This window comes from Argiope bruennichi, chromosome 6 (genome assembly GCF_947563725.1).
Source record: "Argiope bruennichi chromosome 6, qqArgBrue1.1, whole genome shotgun sequence".
Classification (NCBI taxonomy): Eukaryota; Metazoa; Arthropoda; class Arachnida; order Araneae; family Araneidae; genus Argiope; species Argiope bruennichi.
Genome location: NC_079156.1, coordinates 109,363,118 through 109,383,106, shown reverse-complemented (window position 1 = coordinate 109,383,106; position 19,989 = coordinate 109,363,118). Strand labels below are relative to the sequence as shown.

Here is a 19,989-nt window from a genome sequence, read left to right as displayed (position 1 = left end):
AGTACTGTAAAGTCTCGATCCAGTCCGATCCAATAAAGGGTAGCGTTATAATCAAATTCTTTATTTACAGCTTTATTTACACAAAATTACAGTTCATCATCTAGGTTCTAGGTTATTAATGAGTTATTAGTATTCTATTCGACACAACAAGGATAGTTCCTCGAATACTTTCGGAGAAACCTCCTAAGAAAACAGCTAACCGACTCTTAGCGTCCTAGCAAACACAGGCGTAGCTCCAGGGATCCACCGAATTTTCTCGGGTAGACTTCTCTTCCGACACTCCGCTCTCACCGCTCTTTTCCTCCTTCTCCACGATTCTCCTCTCTTCCAACCTCCTCGCACTTTTCTTCTGTCCTCACCCTCATTCACATCGGACCATTTAGCTCCCGGTTATCCAATAACCGTTCAGCAACAACTTCACTGGTCTACCGTCGACCGTGGGAATCCGTTGAAGAGCCACCCTCTACAATGTAAAGAATGCAGGTTTACATCTGTTTCAAATACCCGTTTTTTGCATGTGTGATCCTTTATCTGGACTCACACTAATTGCCCAGATGTCCTTACTTTAAAGGGGTTGACCACCTAGCACTCTGGAAGCACTTACACTGCGGTAGGACGTCGCCATTGCTGATACTGCTGTCTGGATGCTAATTATGAAGCGCGGGGAAAAGAAACTTCACCATGGTTACAAGCAGGGAAGAAGCTGAATCATTACAGTATAGACACCTGTCAAATTTTGAGCCAAATCTAGTAAGAATAATAAATTTATGCCAAAATTTAATATTTCCTAACTATTGTAGGCTAATATTATTTTTGGTGAATGTATGCATGACGAATTTATTAGAGAGTATAGAAGAAAGTTTTGGGTTTACCACTCCCGCCGGTTATCACAATTACTGAAAATGTTTTAATTTTACTTAAAAAATTTCAAATGTTTTATTGCTTTACAGAATTTCTGAGAATATGTATATTGATTCCATTTCTTGTTACTCCTGAAAAGAGCACTGAGAGTACTCTTTACTTAATTCATGGGAAGCAACTCGTGAATTAAGGAATGAGTTTCTTGTTCGGCGAATCTCTTTTCAGAGGCCGCTCGTCTCTCAGCCCGTGATATGCCAGGCGTTTTTGAAAATGTTCGGTGGCCGATGCAACGGAGCTGTGAATCCCACGTTCTTATAAATGGTCGCAATTTTGAGCACCTACTAATAACGAATGTTCTTTACCTTGTTGGGTTAAAGGTCACATTCTTTACCATTTAACTTTACTGTTTCCTTGTGTTCACTTCATTTGTCCATGCAGATGAAGTTTGCGGACTTTCCTATTAAAATCGATTTCTTGAGATCTTCCCTACCTCCCCGAAAGATAAGATTTGAATCGACTTGTATAATTAATAGATAACAATTTAAATAAAAGAATTCCAGTCTTTGAAACACCGTAGTTGGGATTCGAAACACGGATCAACCTATGTTAAATGAGATGTTCTGTCGACTCAGCCATGACGATTGCTAGTTATTCTGGTTTATGCGGCAATATTGAGGAAACCAAACATGTTTATACCAAGGCATTAATATGTGAAATCGGAATTTTTAAAAAATTGCCCGCGACAGAGGGCAGAAGGAAATAAAAACTGGGAAAATAAAAGCAAAATACCTATAGGAATGGGAAAAAAGAATTAGTTTCCCGCGCTTCAAGGCCCGTGCCGGCCATCCGGGGGGTGCGGCGGGTGCTATGCAGCGGGGCCCCGCGACAGAGTGGGGCCCCACCGTGATTTAAAATTAAAATAGTGTTCTGAACAGTAATAGCGTTTACACGTACTGAAAGTATACAAGTTTGTTTCCGCGTGGCTGGCTAAGCGTCGACTGACGCCGTTTTTAGGCAATGATTGCAGTGATGCCTATAAAAAAAAGGGGGGGGGGGTTCATTTATGAATAAGGGAATCCCCTTCAGCAATATTAAGACAGAGCGGCGCGACTTCTGATTGCATGCGGCGACCAGAAGTCGAGGCTGAGGCTGAGTTCAAATGGATTTGTAAATCATCAACTGTTTAATTTTTTCTACATCTAATGTAATAATTTTTATCCGTGCATCTGCGTATGTTTGTTTATATTGAGTTGTTCAAACAAAAAGTAAAACGAAGATAAATTAAACTATCAACTCCTAGCAATGCACATTGCATTACTGCAGGACCGGCTGAAATGCGGAATGGAAAAAAAATTAAGGAAGAAGTTTAAATGCAGTAGTCAACGGATTTGGAAACATATGGAGTTTACAGTATATATTATAGTTTAGTGCAAGTGTGCAAAATATTGTTAATATAAGGTAAGGTAATAGCTTATAGTATAGCAAATAGTAATTTGATAATTCATTCCATAAACTGCTTAATACTGTTAGATATAACCATGCCCATGCAGAGGAAATACCCCTCTGGGTGTCAAAAAAGAAAATTATCAGAAAAGAAGAAAAGCTAAACTTCAAGAAGTGACTAGTAGATCTGTTTTCTTGGCTACGAAGTAATTCTAGCAAAGAAATTGCTTCGACTCCAGAAGTTAAAATTCAAACTTCAACTGGGGAAGAAGGTTCCGGGAAAAATAGCAGTCTAGCAATGAAAATGTGGAAACTGTGAAAATTGTTGAAGAACCGCGTGTTTATACAAATATGACCGAATTAGAAAATAATGACGGAAATAACAATAACAAATACGAATCAAGAGAGTTTAAATGATCCTGGTTTATGGCCAAGTATTATAACTGATAAAGTTAGAATGTTTTGTGTTAACGCAGACCTGTACAACACAAGGGATTTTTTGCCAAAAATGCTGAAGGTAGATCATTTTCCACTACGTACTGCTTTAAAAAAAATGCCAAATGGTGGGACCCAACTTCTCAGATGGTTAACTTATGGAAAAACGCAAGACTCCATGTTTTGCTTCTGTTGTATACTGTTTTCCAAAAGAAGAGCAAATGACCAAACTACACGATTAATAGGTGGTTATAATAACTGGAGAAAGCTGTCAACTGTAATCCAAGATCATGAGCACTCTAGTTGTCATTTTAATTCGTTTATTGCTTAAAAAGAATTACTAAAATGACTGAATTTATGTTCGACTATTGATAAAACAAATCAAGTTAACATAAGTAAGAAAACGGCACGTCTCAAATTGCTATTTGAAAGAATTATAGATGTGATTCTATTTTTAGCGTGCAATAATCTTTCACTTTGAGGAATCCACGACATAATAGGTAGCCTTATTATATTATTTTTTCAATGGAATTATTAAGTAAATGCGACCCTGTGTAATGGATCATATAAACAAAATAATAAATTCTAAAAATAGAATTCTGCATCATTTAGCACATAGGTCACAAGAACAAATTATTTCTGCGTTAGGAAATGAAGCCCTTAACAAAATGAAACATGATACCAAAGCAGCCATGTACTATAGTATTCAAAGGGATTGTACTTCTGATATTTCCCATAAGGAACAAACTTTAATCTTTATTAGGTATGTAAATTTTGAAGAGAAAGTGTTAACTATAAATGAGCCATTTAGTTGATGTAACTGGAGAAGAACTAGCAAAAACTTTATAGTAAAGATTAAACGAGCTGGATTTACATATTATGAATTGTAGAGGGCAAGCATACAACAACGGTAATAACATTGAAAGGGAAATATAAAGGTGTACAGTCTAGAATACTTTCTCTAAACCCGCATGCAATTTATGTGCCTTGCCTATCATACTCCTTTAGTTTATTAATTTGTGGTGTTACTTTCAGCAGTGTATACTGTAAAAAAAATTTGGGGTATTCCAACGCTTATAATGACTATTTTCTGCATCTACAAAAAGATGGGAAATTTTACAAAAGCATTTAAACATTGCTCTTAAGCCATAATTTGACATTCATTGGCAAGCCAAAATAGATTCGGTTAAAGTAGTGTATACCTAGTTTGAATAAACTTGTAATGCCCTAGAACAATTTATTGATGTAAGTAACGATAATACAGAGGTATCCGAAGTTAAAAGTTTATTGGATTCAATACAAGAAAAGACATTCATTTTATATTTAATGGAATGGTTCGTAATATTGTCCAAAATTGACTCTATCAATTAACTATTTCAAGCAAAAACAATTGTTCCTGACTCGGCTTCTAATTTAGCCAATAAAGCAAAAACAAATGTTCCTGACTCGGCTTTTAATTTAGTCAATAAAATTAAAACTGAAATCCAAAATTTAAGAACAAAATTTAATGCATTTTTAGACGAAGCAAAAGAGCTAGCACGTAGTTTGAATATTTCAGAAAAACGAATCCTAAAAAATAAATTGGGAAAAAAAAAAAAAGAAGATTATATTCCGAATTAACAGAAGACGAAGTTATAAAAAAAAAACCGGTAGAGGACATTAGGTGTCATTTTTTCAACACTGTAATTGATGCTGTTTATTGTACAAATAGAAGATAGATTTAAAAGTATAAAAAATATTATTTCTGATTTCAGATTAATCACTGATATAAAAACATTATAAAAACGTGAATTAGAGAAATGTTCCAAAAACTTTGTGAAGCTTCATAACAAAGATGTAGATGAAAACCTAATCCAGGAAATTTGTTTGCTGCGGAATTCGATTTTGAATGAAAGTGATGTAAATAACGCACAAGACATATTGCAATGCATCTATACTCATAATAAAGCTCAATGTGTGTGTGTGTTGGCGCTCTACAGGTCAGACCGTTTGACCTACAGCTACCAAATTTGGTACATGTATGTGGTGTACGGGGCGTCATCCTGGCGGCGTTATCACCCAACAGCCAATAAGAAGCTATCTGATTCCCGCCATCAAAACCGTGTTCAGTACTGTAATAGCATTCATCGATGTAAAGCGGCCCAGCCGTTCGTCCAGTTCATTAAATTCCTTTATGTTAAACTAGTGTGTGATTCTTGTAATACGAGCCATCTCTACGCATTCATCTCAACCGGGCTTTCCCCTAGGGCCCGTGAGAGATATTTGATTTGATATACAGTGGGTAAAAAAAGTATTGGCAATTGCTTATATTTAAACATATTACTTAACTCAGAAAATGTCTGATAATTTAAGCATAATATAATGAAGTACAAAGACAGTAAAATCTCAAAATAAAATGAAACTTTCATTTTAATAAGGTTTTCAAAAATAAAATGGAGCAAAAACGGTAATAAGCTTGTCAAAAACGTATTGGCAAAATGAAACAGCAAAGTGTAGATAAATAAGGTCATATTCAATATTTTGTATGCATACCTTTTGCCTTTATTATTGCTTGTAATCTATTCTTCATTGACAAAACCAACGTTTTCGAGGTATCACTGTGTATATTTTGCCCTTCATGAAGGAGTATACTTTTCAGATTCTCTTTAGATGATATTTTGTATTTCCTGACAGCTCAATCAAATTGGTGTCATAAATTTTCGAATGGGTTAAGGTCCGGAGACTGAGGTGGTGTTTTTAACTGGCGAGGTGCATTGTAGAGTTACCATTCCCTTGTTTTATACGCTGTATGCTTGGGGTCCTTGTCTTGCTGAAACACAAACGACATTTCCAACGCAAGTTTTTGAACACTCGCCTTTAAATTACAGCGCAATATTTCGATGTACGTAAGTGCTGTCATTTTACCTTCAATAAAATGCAAATGACCGATTCCATTCGCTGCCTTACAGCCCTACACCAAGACGCTCCCCCCTCTGCGTTTCACAGTAGCTGTTACATTTCGTGTTTCAAATTCAGAATTCGGCTTTCTCCATACATATCGTCTTCCATCACTTCCAAAAATATCATTTTCGATTCATTCGAAAATATGACTTGATTCCAAAATTAGTCTGGTCGATCAATATTAGATTTTGCGAAGTTCAGTCTAAGTTTCCTGTTTTTTACAGAAATAAAAGGCTTCTTTCTAGCTGCTCTTCCATAATAGTCACATTCATGTAAAACATTTCGAATTGTCTTGACACTAAATATTTTTTGCGAAGTATTTGCCACTTGTTGTGCCAACTGAGGTGCACTTATTTTTTGGTTCTTTTTTACTTCTCTGATCATGTCATGCTTCTCCCTTGAGGAAAATATTCGAGGCCTCCCAGTTCTGACCTTATTCTCTGTTGAGTAAGGCTTCAGTTTTCCCCCACGCTAATGAGGTTAGGCTTAACATTTTTCGTCCGATTATTTCAAACGATTCTGTTTATTTTCTTAATGTTTGATGCATTTAAAATTAAACATTGTTAATTAATGGATCTTTCAGATTCATTCTGAAGTATTTTTGAATTAAAATAAAACATAATAAGGGAAATTAAAAATTTCTAATCTGCGTATCTTACCCCAACTGGCGTAGAAAATTCAAGCATTTGTGTTACCATAACTGGCGGTGAAAATCCACGCATGCGCATTGTGTTCTGATTGTTGACAACTATTTTCAACGGATGCGGACTTGAATTAAATTATTTTTAGGTTAGTTGTATGATTTTGGAATTAAATTGAATTTATGTTAGCTATATATTTTTTGTATATGTTTATGGTTCTAAGTACCTCGTTTTTTAAGTAGTTTTTTTAGAATTTTTAGAAGCGAATAGCGAGAGAACGACCATGTAATGCTAACGGACTCAGAAAAATTTTTCGGGAGAAATATCCACCAGGCAGCTCTAATCGATAACATTTCGCTAAGGGGCTTCGAAGGGCTTAATTTTTGCATCCATTTCACACTACGCACTCTGGATCAGATATAATATTATTTTAAGTTTATTATTGTATGCAAATACTTTTAGACTATTTGTTTTATTTATTCTGTAATTTTTTTGCTTTGATTTAGATTTTTGTTTAACACTTTAAATGTGTCATTATCTAGAATTATGCATATATATGTATAGATACGCATATAAATAATTTTAATTGAATTATTCTATGCAATGATTTAAATTAGAATTTTAATCATTTGAGTGATTAATTTTATCAAATTTTCGAAATTGCAATTATTAAAAATAAAAATTTATTCTATTTAAAATATCAGCTTTGTAAAAAAAAAAAAAAAATTGTTTTATTATCATTTTCTCCTATTTAATCATATATATATATATATAAAGCTTTATATTAAAACTGTTTATGATGTTTCAGCCATATAAAATTCTTTATGGTTCTGTATTATTTTTCAATATATGCTTTATTAATCACATACTTTCACAATTACATATATCACTTTCATTGTTATTTAATTTTTGTATATTTCTGATTAGTGCATATCCAAAAGCAATATTTTTTTTGTTCTTTTTTTTTTCAATTATAACACAAGGAATATGATGATAAGGTTTCATAAGGAATATAATAATCTTACATATATGATTTTAAATTCATTTATAAATTTTACATTATTTTAGATTCTCTGTCAAGTCACTCATGTATTGCTTTAACCCTCTATATTTTGCAATTTTTTAAATGCATATAATTTTAAATTTTCATTATAATGTTGTTTGAATTTTTGTATTACTGATTACTTCATGAAAAATAGCAATGATTTTCAATAATGGCAGAACGTATGTTATATTTTATGTATATTTGGTTGTAAACTTTATTTTGAACTTTCTATTTTGTCAATCTAGAATTCTATTACTATTCTGCAATTTTTTTCCTCAAAATCTCTTCAATTATATTGTTTGAGTTTTTGTATTATTGATTAGTCCAGAAGATTCAGAATTTGTTATGCTTTCTAATTTTTATAATTTGTATACAATGGCAATTATATTTATGTTGTGAAATTTTCAGATATTTTAGAGAACTAATCTTTTTTTTTTTTTTTCTTTTTTTTTCTTACCTTGATTTTTATCTTTTCTACCTATAAATTGTAAAAATTTTGCAAATTCTATATTAAATTATACTCATAATAATTTAATTTATAATTTCAAAATTTGTTTAGTGATTTTGATATTTGAAAAATGTTTATATTTATAACTTAGCCCTGTATTCATCTTATATTTTGTTAAGAGTAATCAGATTCAGTTTTACATTTCAGTACACTTTTTCTTTCATTTAGCTTAGAAAAATGTCAAGTAAAGATATCAAAATATTTATTGCTAAAAATAAAAAAAATGAATATGATGATGTAAGAAATCTCTCATAATTTTTCTATAAAACACTAACATTTTTCAATATATGGCAACATAATATATCTTATCAAATTTTTATAAAAATATAAAATTATTAATATTTATAATTCATAATTTCAAACAAAAAAATTGAAATGTTCAGAAATCAAATTTTTAAAAACATATCTGTATTATTTAAATATATCTGAAAGAATGAGATAATAAATTAAATTCTCTGAATTCTCAGTACTCATCAAACTTAAAGTATATGAAGTAACAAAAAGTGTATATGTTTTAAAAGAAAGTCCTTGCCACTGAAGAAAAAAAAATGTAGCTGCAGAATAGTTCACGTTTATCACAGTTAATTTGACAAATGGCTTTTTTCTTTGCCAGAACTGAATTTCAAATCTATAATTCATTATTATTATTTTTTCAATTATTTATTAGACTGATATAAAATTTAAGGAATGATTGAAATCAGTAGAATTATATTCCCTTAAATTCTTTGCTCAAAAATAGGTTTTAGATGAAATTTTCGTTCCATTGAGAGGATGTAGATACTTATTATATTTAAAATTATTATGTACACAAAGTACTTTTATTGCAAAAATAGTTAAAGTTATTATTTCATTAAAAAATACATTGATTAAATGGAATTTGGATTGATTACATGGAATCTTTAAGCGGAAGATTTATTAAATTCTTAGAAAAATTAGGAAACATGATGTAAATAATCCTGTTTTTTATTAACTAGGATTACGATGATAGTCGGAATCTTTAGTATTATATATAATTAGTGTATTTTTTATTCTCACTTCAAATTACTACAAAAATAAGATCTAGAATTTGTAATTTTTTATCAGCTCATCTTTCAATTAAAAAAAAAAGGAGAAATTTTTTTAACTAAAATACTCAACAAAAAAAGATATGAAGAAAAACAGCAGATTCAATTAATATGCTGGTTGATACTTCCTTGTTGCTCAAAAGCTCTTTTTAAAATGATTTCAAATGTTATTCTCAGAAATTCCTCAAAGGAAGATAAATTTCTTTAAGTTTTCTAAATTGTTATATTAAATTCATAGATATGGGTATTTGATTACTAACATTTTTAAATAAAGCATTTAAAATTAAAAAAAAATAAGGTTAACCTTTATTTCACTTTAAATATAAGAAAGGAAAAAAAAAAAACATAACCATACTTTCCTAACTTACATCCTCAATATAGTGCTGAAGACACATTAATTTTACTCTCAATTTTCAGGAAGTTTCATTATATATTTAAGAAATCATTAGTCAACTCTGTTTTTAAAGTTTGAATTATAAAACATTTTTATTTATAAAATACTTTTTTAATTAACTTTCGAAATACGTTGACAAAAACGTTCCTACTTTTTTTTAATATTTGTAAATGATAAAATATTTTTAACATTTTTGATTTTCTAAACACCGAAAAAATTCATCTTGATGATGCTCCTGACGTAAGCGGATAGCGAGAGAACAATCATGAACCATAGTGAATATTACTTATTTTCTCCAGTAAAATCTGAGCATGCGCAGAGACACTCATTCCTGTTCAGAAAATTTCTAAGTCCGTTAACATTGTACGATCGTTCTTTCGCTATCCGCTTCTCTGTGGTGTCCACAATCAGTAATGGTGAGTTCTAAATTTGCTGGAGTGGATGAGGTCTGGGGCTTGAGTGGAAAATTGTTGATAGGAGGCGGGTCCAATTCTGGTGGATTTCCAGAGGAGGAGCGAAGATGCATCTTGCCTTGGTATGGGAGGTGTGCAGGGGTTGGAGTATTATCTAGGTTTTTGTCCCTTGAAGGATTACGGTATAGCTCATGAGAACTTTGATTGCGATAAGGTGAGGGGATAGATAGGGGGAATTTTATGATTTACTTTTAATTTAATATTTATTTAAAATTAATGTGGTCGAGATGAGAAGGTTGATTTGTGAGTTTTAGCATTAGGTTAAAATTGGTTACGTTATAGAAGAATTAGTCTGGGTCTTTTGCTATTTTTGTTTGGTTGATAAATTTCTATCTCTTTTATTGCTTCGTTATCAATGTGTATTATATTGTGAAAAAAAATTTCTGCAATGCTTTTTATGAATTCTTTTATTGAAGGGATATTGAGGGCTCGTGTTATATCGTCGTTTCTCATGAACCATCTCGCTTTTGTTATTTGTCTAAGGATTATATTTTGGCACCTGTCTATGATGTTTATGTTTGATTTTGCTGCGTATGCCCAAACTGGACAAGCATACGTTAGGACAGGTCTTAGCATTGCTGTATAAACACGCAACTTATTTTCCCTAGTCATTTCTGAATTCTGAGCAATAAGGGGATATAATTTACGGGCTTTATCTCGGAATTTTTGTTTGACATAGTTAAGATGGGGATTCCAAGTTAAGGTTTTGTCTAATATTACACCGAGGTATTTAGCTTCCCGAGACCATGGGATTTCAACTTTATTAATTTTAATTAGGTTTTAGGTAATTTTCCTTTTCTTTGTGAAAAGCATTGTTATTGTTTTTGAGGCGTTTATTGCGATTTTCCACTTTGAGAACCAGCTTTCTAGTTCTTGGATGTGTTTGTTTAATGCTTGAGTGATGAATTTTATGTTTCTGTTTTTGGCCAGTATAGCTGTGTCATCTGCGAAAATGCATAATTTGGTATTGTGTTTCTGAGGTATATCATTAATAAATATTGAGTATAAGGTGGGGTATAATTTAGCTCCTTGCGGAACACCTGCTTTTATGGAGCGAAGTTTGGAGAGTGTGGCGTTAACGCGTACTGTGAAATTTCTGTTAAAGAGGAAGGAGGAAATTAATTTTACGAGAGTGTTGTAAGAGATAAATTTATAAATGAGTCCTTATAGCCACACTCTATCGAATGCTTTTTGAACATTCTTCACACCTAACAGACCGATGGTTCATATCACTCCCATGCAGAAACGAATGGGTAACCGACGTCGGTCAGCTATCGCTCGCTTTGTTTACTACTTGGCGACCATCCAGATCTTCGTAAGTACCCCCAAACTTAAAATGTTTTTTATAAGTTTTTGCATTTGTAGTGTAAGTTTGTATTTCGCTAAACTTGAATACAATTTAAACTTGTAGGTTATACAATATTTCGTACATTATTTCATTAAATTGTGATATTCTGCTAAATGTTTGAAAGCTTGTTGCAAGTAAAATAAATTTTAAATATTAATAATTATATATTAGTGATTGTATTTAAAGTTATGCATCTGAAGTTTTAAGATGTTTATGAAATGATTTTCAGTTCATTTGTTTGCTGAACATATATAATCCTATGAAGGATTTTTTTTCAATTAAAATAAAAAAAATATATATTTTCTTCCTTTAATCATTTAAATGAGAAGATTTTATTTAAATGTATAGAATTTTAATAAAATAAATTGTTTTAGATTCTTTGCCTCTTTGTTTTATTCCTGTCATGTTTGAAATGCTGAAGATTTTAATCCATTTATTTCAATTATTTTTTTATTAAGATATAGTTTATAATGTTTCTTTTTGAATATTCTTTGTCATCTTTGTAGTTTCTGTTGTTTAAGAATTATTTACAATCCTTTTTTATTAAACAAATTAAAAATACAGCAGCAATTATCTTTCTTTCAAAAACCATCCTTCAGAAATTGATGCATCTAATCTTTTTCTTCTTTTTCCAAAAAAGGATGTCTTTTGTTTAAGGTTTTGCATCAGCATTGATATTAAATTTCTGCATTTAAATCTTTAATTTTACTTTAAATTGTAGTATTTTTCTTTATTATTGGAATTCTAGTCTTAATATTTATAATTTGTTTTAATAAGTAAAACAGTAAAACTAAAAATTGAGTCCCAGATACACATAAAGGAATTTTTATCTGCTTTATATATCATGTGTTGTACTTATTTTATAATTTTAAGCCCCATTTCAAGTTATTTCCTGGTGTTCCCTGATTTTCTATATCTTTAATTTACATGTCTTTACTTTAAAAAAAGTTTCACCTAGAATTTGTACCTATATGTTAATCCTTAAAAATTAGTAAGGAAAAAAAAAAAAAATTGTACATTATATGCTTTTCTTTTCTCCCCCCCCCCCTAAATATAAAAGTTTTAACATCCTTCATTTTGTCTCTTCCTCCCACTCTTTCATGATTTGAAATTGATAGATCAAGAACTAGATATGTAATACTCTTACAGAAGTGTTGGTTTCAAATATTATTGACATTTCTGAAAGTTTTTTTTTCTAGCAATATTTTACTTAAACTTAGCTCTAGTAATTGTTTTTCCCTCAGAGTTTTAAGCATGTGGGTGAAAAAATAATTAATGTTTACATTTCTAAAATTTTAAAAATTTATTTACTCTAAATCATTACAATAAAATATAGTTAGAAAATTGTGTAATTTTTAAATGATTTAAAATTTCAGAATTATCAGCTATGCAAATATATGTATTGTTGCTCAAAAGAAGGGTATTTTGACATTAATTGTTTGAATTGCAAACTTACATGAATAAATATTTATCCAGCTTATTCCTGGATATTCTGTTACAAGAAATGCATGTCATAACAACCATTACTTCAGAAAACTATATAAAGAGATTAGATTTTATTGCTTAATCAAAGGAAAGGAATAGTCCATAATATGATTTGAGTAAAATTTGTTTCTCTGCAAGTTTATATATAAAAAAAGTATGTCATTGAGATTAAAATTTCATCACACAAGACTTAGTGAGTTGTAATGAATTGGAAATCGTTTTAGGATTAAGAATTTTCAGTTCCAAGTCAGTTATTTTTATTGGCCTGTAGATCATGGAAAAAGTCTGTACTAAATATAACTTACTGGAAATTTTTCATCATTTTCTGTTATTTCAGAAAGTACTTTTTTTAACATTATAATTATTTTTTGCTTTCTTTTATTGATTTTGTGAAGCCTAATAAATTGAAATGAAGTTAGTTTCAGAAGTTGTAAATTTTCATTGTGTCCTCACTTGAACTTAAATAATTTCAGGCTGTCATTCAAAATATGTTATAAATAAAATTTAATTCTATAGTAGTAGTTCTCTACTCATTAGATCCTTATGCAAGTGAGAGCAATCAATTTGAAATCCCTCAAATTTCATAATTATTTCATACTGCAATTTATTAAGGATTATCTTGAATTTCGATTATAGGTTTATGTATTTTTTTTTCATTATTGTTTCAGTAACCACTTGATAAATGATTCTGTTGAGCCTATTCTAAGTAGTGATGAAGGATTCGAAGCTGGAGAAGATGATTCCTTATTAGAACCTCATTACTTGCTGTGGAAAAAAAGAAGTCTAAAATACAAGTTTTTCAGCTTTTTTTGTCATTGTCTACAGCTGTTCTGTAATAGGTAATATTTTATAAGAATATTTTAATTTTATATACTTTTTATTGTATAATAACCGATTAGGGTTTTGTCAGTCAATGATCTTGTTTTATATTACAATGGATTATAAATTTAATTTTTATATTTTATCTGTTTCATTTAATATCAATTTGATACAGTTAGTCAATTTATTAATTGCTTGTTTTTCTCATTATTATATTGATTTTTCTAAAACACCACTACATGCCTTCTCTGTTTTATTCAATTACATCTTAAGTAATTACAATTATTCTTTTATTTCCTTGAAATTCTTTTTGTATTGGCTGTTTTGTTTTTTCTCTAATCTTTATTGGTCTTATATTGAACCAAGAAAAAGGAACATGGATTATATAAAATAGAAAAATAGCATCCTTTTCATTAAATTTTATGTACTTATCAATGTTTCATTGAATTTTTAGGGATTTTTGTTTACTTTAGTGTTATCTTTAGCTGTGGATATTTACTTGAGTTAGATATTTGAAGACTGTATGAACCTAACTCATTTTTATTATACCAAGTTTAATTCATTTGAAAATGTAGTGAATAGTTTGATGGTAATTTTCAGAAATGATAAATATTTGAACAGCATATTTTCAGAACCCTTTTTTTTTTTGTTAAATTTTATTTTTTAATAAAAACCTGTGAGCTTCCTTAAATTATTCTCTACTATACATCCAAGTTGAATTTTTTTTAATAAATTATACATGGCTATTTGCTTTACCTAAAAAAAAAATTAGGGGGGGTCTTTACAGGACTCTACCCCTATTAAAAGCAGCCTATTAACATTAAAGATTTATATTTTTGCCCTTGAGTACCGAGGTTAAGAATAATCATTTATTAAATATCTATGTAATGTATTTTTATTTTAAAAATTAATGAACAATTTTTTTAACATGTGATATAATTCCTTTTTATTCAAAAATTGCTCTGGTATTATGCTACTTCTTGTAAATTGTCAATCTTTCCAAGAAATGCTTTTTAAAATTTGTATTGTATTTAATGAATTGTTCATCCATTTGACCCCTGAATTATTTTTAGTAAATAGCTTAAAATTGAAATTGTGTAAGTTTTTAAATTTATTTTTTAAAGCTAAAAAATCATCAAATTTTTCAATGAATTGCAAATTTAATGTATTACTTTTTGGAAACATTTTTTTTTTATATAGATTATTTAAAATTTGTGCTTATATTTTTCTCCTGTATACTCTTTATTTTAATAGAAGTATTTTTTAAAAATAAACATCTCAAATTAAATTACCTTTTCCAAATTAATCATTTTTATATTTTTGTCTTTTCCAACTTTATTACAAATATTAATTTCTGTATGCAAATGACAAGTTTTCTACTTCCTTAGTTAGATTGCAGACTAAACTACAAAAAAAGTTGCCTTTTTTTTTTTTTTTTAACAATTTTTAATTCAGTGATTTGAAATAGTTTTGTAAGATTTTGTTTTAAGTTATTTCTAATATAAATATCTTTTAACTTTTTTTTTTTTAGAAAAAAGAAAGTACATCACATTATTTAAAATTTGTTGCTATAATTTCTTTTAATTTAACAAATTTTCAAGAACTTAATGCTTTGAAATTGCTTTATAATATTTGTATTGTAAAATTCTTGCCTTAAAATATTGGAAACTTGCCTTAAAATATTGGACTCTGATCTAAGAACTTGACAATTTACACAATAATACTTAAATTTTTGCTATGTTTTTAATGTATGAATTTTATAGCTCTCTATTTTAGATTTGTTATTAGCTGATAATACAAAAATAATAATAATAATTACATCTGTTGACAGTAAATACTTCTTTGATGTTACTTTTTTTGTAACTTACTATAATGCATTTTTAATTATGATTTTAATGTATTTTTAAATTAAATTTTTTGTCTTTTATTGGAAAGCAAGATCTGTTTTTTAAAGCAACATTAATGATGATATTTAATAATTTAATGTTAATGAGTACTTCTTAATTTTTATGCTTTCTAACTATCTTAGAGCAACCAACTGGTTTGCCAGAATTAATGCTGCCTAAAATTTTCAGTTTACCTGGTAATTGGGTATGATGAAATATTTCAATGAAAAACGAATGAAATATAAATTAATTGCCCGGTTACAGGTTAAATATTTCTTGTAATTTGGTCTCTTAATAGCTTCTTGACCAAAATGTTTTTCATCTATGTATCTATACTGTTGCAGAAGCTTTATTTGTTCTGTTTATTGTATTATGTAACTGTCTAATTTTCTGCCACTGCTCATAAAAGTTGAAGATATGATTAAACTTCAAATAATGCAAAAATGTTTTTGCTGAAACCAAACATATTTTAAAAAATATGAGTGCAGAAAACATTGTTCAACATTGAAGTCTTATGCGCACTAGAAAATATTTTTAAGAATTTATGTGATATCTGATAGAATTAATCTATAAAAAATTTTCTAATCATCATAAAATTCAGTTTTTAATTTTATTTTCAAAAGAATATAAATGGCATAAATTTTAATACTTTGTTTTAGCCAATAAATGCACTTCTGAAAAAATTACGATTTTATTGTCTTAAAGAATCATATTCAGTGAAATATTCTGGACACTGCAACTTTTAAAACAAAAAGAATTTTTGTTTGTTTGTTTATCAGCTTTCTTAATGGTTGTTGTTTATCTTTTGATCAAGTCTGACTGATTTATGAAGTTTTGAGTATTGCTATTTTAGGCAATCAGCAATTTCTTAATTTTAGGCTAATTAGCTATTTGGAAACTATGTGTATTGATTGACATATCTTCTTTGAGACAGTCAATGAAGTGATATAAAATCGTGTGTTTTGATATATGATTGATAGTGATATTCAAATTATCGCCATTCAATTGTTTTAGTTGCAATAGAGTATACCTTTCTTCCTATTTAAAATATTAATGTTTGAAGTATATTTTATTAAACTTGATTTGTGGGACTGAAGGTTTGTATAAAAATATTAAATTTTAATACATTAGAACATTTATTGATCCAACTATTTTATAAACTGCATAAAATAGCAATTTTTATTTAGAACAATTTTTTTAAATAAGTATAAATGTCTAATACTAGATGTTTAGAAATTAAGTGTTGCAATCCAGTTAGAGTGTATAGATAGATAGATAGATAAATTATATTTGTCTTAAAAACTACAAAATTATTGAAATAATAATAAAAAATATTTTAAAAATTCACATGAAACTTAGGCTTACTTTTATCTTTCTGGAAAATAGTGTGTTTCTTTCACTTTTACAGATACATGCTGAAGATGACCCTCATTGCAAATTTAATTTAGAAAAGTGTAAACTTAATCTTTTAATTTAAGCTTTTGTGCAATTTAATTTAAATTTTATTTTGCATGAAATAAATTGTAGGAAAATATGTTTAAAAAATATTTTTTTAATAATCATTTAAAAATAGGAACTGTGTTGAAAAATTCAGATCATTGAGAAGATAATTTTTAGAAATTTAAGATGATATAGAAATTATTTTTGTACACATAATAATTACAATAGTACAATAATTACGGATGTTATTGCAGAAAAACTCCAAAATTTTACTCAATTCTGAATTAAAATTTTAATTAATATTTTTAAAAAAAGGGCTCCAAGGTGTACATTCACACCCTTCAAAGTATACTTATGCCAAATTTGTTAGTTCTAGGTCAAGTGAAAGCTTGTAGAGTGCTAATTCACACATAAACATATATTCATCTTTATTACTAGTAAAAATTTCAAAAACTAATTCTAGATATTGCTTTTTCAGGTTTCCCAAAGCCATGTCTATATTGTGCCGTAAGAGAAAATACAAGGCTCGCACTGTTTTCATAGGTCGAACAAACAATGAGAGCTTTCCACCAAATATTATTAGAAATCAAAAATATAATATTCTGACATTTATTCCATTAGTAAGTAGTATTTTTTGAGCTTTGTGAAAAAAGATTTAGTTAAAGCTAGAAAGCCCTTAAGATAGAAATATTTAAACCATAACAAGAATTTTTAACAATTTACAAAACTGGGGGAACTGACATTTAAAGATAAAAAAACGGTATACATAAATGAATATCATTACATTTACAATATTTCAAATGAATATTAGTTATGCTAAATTATTTTTTTTATTAGTAATGGGTTTTAATTTCTTGGATTATTTTTATACTTTAAGTCAGAGTTTTTCCATCAAATATAAATTTTGATATTTTCTAAAACACTAATAACTTAAAAAAAGCTTGATATATTGAAACAATATAAGAATTTTTTTTGACACCAAATTTCGGTTCATTCTTTTTGATTAATAATTAGCATTCTCTTGATGAATATTTCTCCAGAAACTGGTTTCATTATGAGAATAAATTTTTCAAATAATAATGCAGAGAAAAGCAAATATATAAAACAAAGCTTTTGGATGACTTATTTTTTATAAAACGAAAAATCTCATTCTATTCATTTCTTCCATAAACTCTTCAGGATGAAAGCTCCTTGAAGAATTCTTCATTACTAGATATAGATTTTTTTTTATTCATTGCTTTAACTGCAGCATATAAGATAAACTAGAATGAGTATTTTTCAACTAACAAGTGGAAGATGCAGGTTTGAAATCTGAGATCGGGATGAGATTTAGTATATTGATAGTATACATTTAGAATGTTCATTCATGAAAATATTAAAATGCAATAGCCAGTCAATTTTGAGAAAATGGTCCTCAAACTTTTGGTAAAGTTTATATACTGATAACTTGACTCCAGTCCCGATGATCCCCATTGCATGGTTGTCTAGGTTGTCTAATACATCTTATATGCAGCTAGGAATTTTTTTTCTTTTTTAATAACTTTTATTCAATTAAAAATTTACAGATATTCTTAATTAATGTTTTTAATTTTTTTCATCCAAAATAAATATTATCAAAATACATAATAAAATTAAAATTTTTAAAAAATTATAAATACAAATGCATGTTTTAAACAAAATAAAATTATTTCAATATAATTTACTATTTACAGATAGTATTAATTAATATGCTATTTATTTTTATACAAGGATAAATATTTATTCTTTTATAGTCTGTGTTTTTTCTGTGGGCGGATCAAGGTCACATTTTCTACCACATTGCTGGTACCAGACAACCAATAACGAGGTAGAAAATGTAACCTTGTACTGCCTACAGAAAATACACAGACTATAATACTTAAATTATAATTTAATGTTTAAAGGAAAAATAATTAAAAACGCATTATTAATGGCTACAGAGAATTTAACTTGCTTACATCATCTTCAAACAATTTTCAAATTCTTGGATTTTAATAATAATAAATTATCAATTCTAACTCAATGAAGCTGTATTTATATCAAAAATTGAAGGAATCAGCTGATATTTGTTAAATATATAAACAAACATCCCCAACTGCAATAATCAAAAGAAATAGTAGAGAGCAGGTGTTAATTTTTTGAATGTGTAGGCAGATGGCCCAAAGCTTATTTACCCTTAACTGGGGAGGTGAAATTTTAGGATTTAACTGGGGAGGTGCGGTCTACGAGACTGCATTTCATCACTCAAATAAAATTTTCTAATGAATGTATTAGTATGAAAAACTGCCAATATATTTTGCAGATATTTTTCTTAGATATATAGATATGTTTTAGAAATTTTTCAAAATATATTATCATTGAAGAAAGTAAATGCATTGGAACATACATTTTCTTCCCAAATTACATGTTATAATAAATAATATTCTTGAAAAAACATATTACTTTTTACTTTCTAAATCTTATTTATTTTTACCATATATGAAGATATATAGAAGACAATATAATATAAAATTCAACAATTATATGAAAAATAATAAAATAAAATTGGCCCTTTTTTTATAGGCTTGTGTGACTTTCATAGCACGGTTTTTTAGGCCCATTTTAAACATACAGGTTAAGAATTAGTATAAAAATGAACCTATAAATATTATATATATATATATATAATATATTTTATAAATTTTTCGAAATAGATTATCACTAGAAAAATTAATTATGTTTGAGCATACATATCAGAATCAGTTGAATGTGAACTTTCATCGAAAAACTCTTCTATATAATTATCTTTCTCACTAAAATCACTTTCTGCTTCATTTAAAAGTGTCTGGAGCACTGCTTCCAAATAGGATCAGTAAATTGGATGATATTTCAGGGCTTAAGTTTTAGCACCATTTCCTAAGCCTTGCTTATCACTGGGACATTAATAAGGAGGTGCGGTCTTAGAGACTGCACTCAAAGAAATAACTGAATTATTTTAAAAAGCATCTGCTGAAATCAGTTGAAAAAGTGCACATGTATTGAGGGTCACAAAACAGGGCGCTACAGGGTCAATCCATTTAATTGAGCTAAAAATAGAATAGGGGTGCCCGAAAATCCATCGCTATCGGTCTCGCAGACTGCAAGTCCCCAGTTAAGGGTTAAGGGTATACAAAATTCTTATTTAATCGAACATGATCAAGAAATAAATTC

At 28.7% G+C, this 19,989-nt stretch overlaps 1 protein-coding gene across 2 annotated transcripts in view; it reads left to right on the top strand.

Moving 5' to 3' along the window:
* Positions 1-9,739: 9,739 nt before the first annotated feature.
* The window catches only part of LOC129971165 (probable phospholipid-transporting ATPase IIA), a 47,653-nt gene continuing 37,403 nt past the window's right edge, over positions 9,740-19,989 (top strand). For both annotated transcript variants that reach the window (XM_056084680.1, XM_056084679.1), the window contains exons 1-3: positions 9,740-11,119; positions 13,306-13,476; positions 17,261-17,402. In XM_056084680.1, the coding sequence (XP_055940655.1) occupies positions 10,989-11,119; positions 13,306-13,476; positions 17,261-17,402 (444 nt within the window). In that variant the 5' untranslated portion in view covers positions 9,740-10,988. The remainder of the gene's footprint in view (positions 11,120-13,305; positions 13,477-17,260; positions 17,403-19,989) is intronic.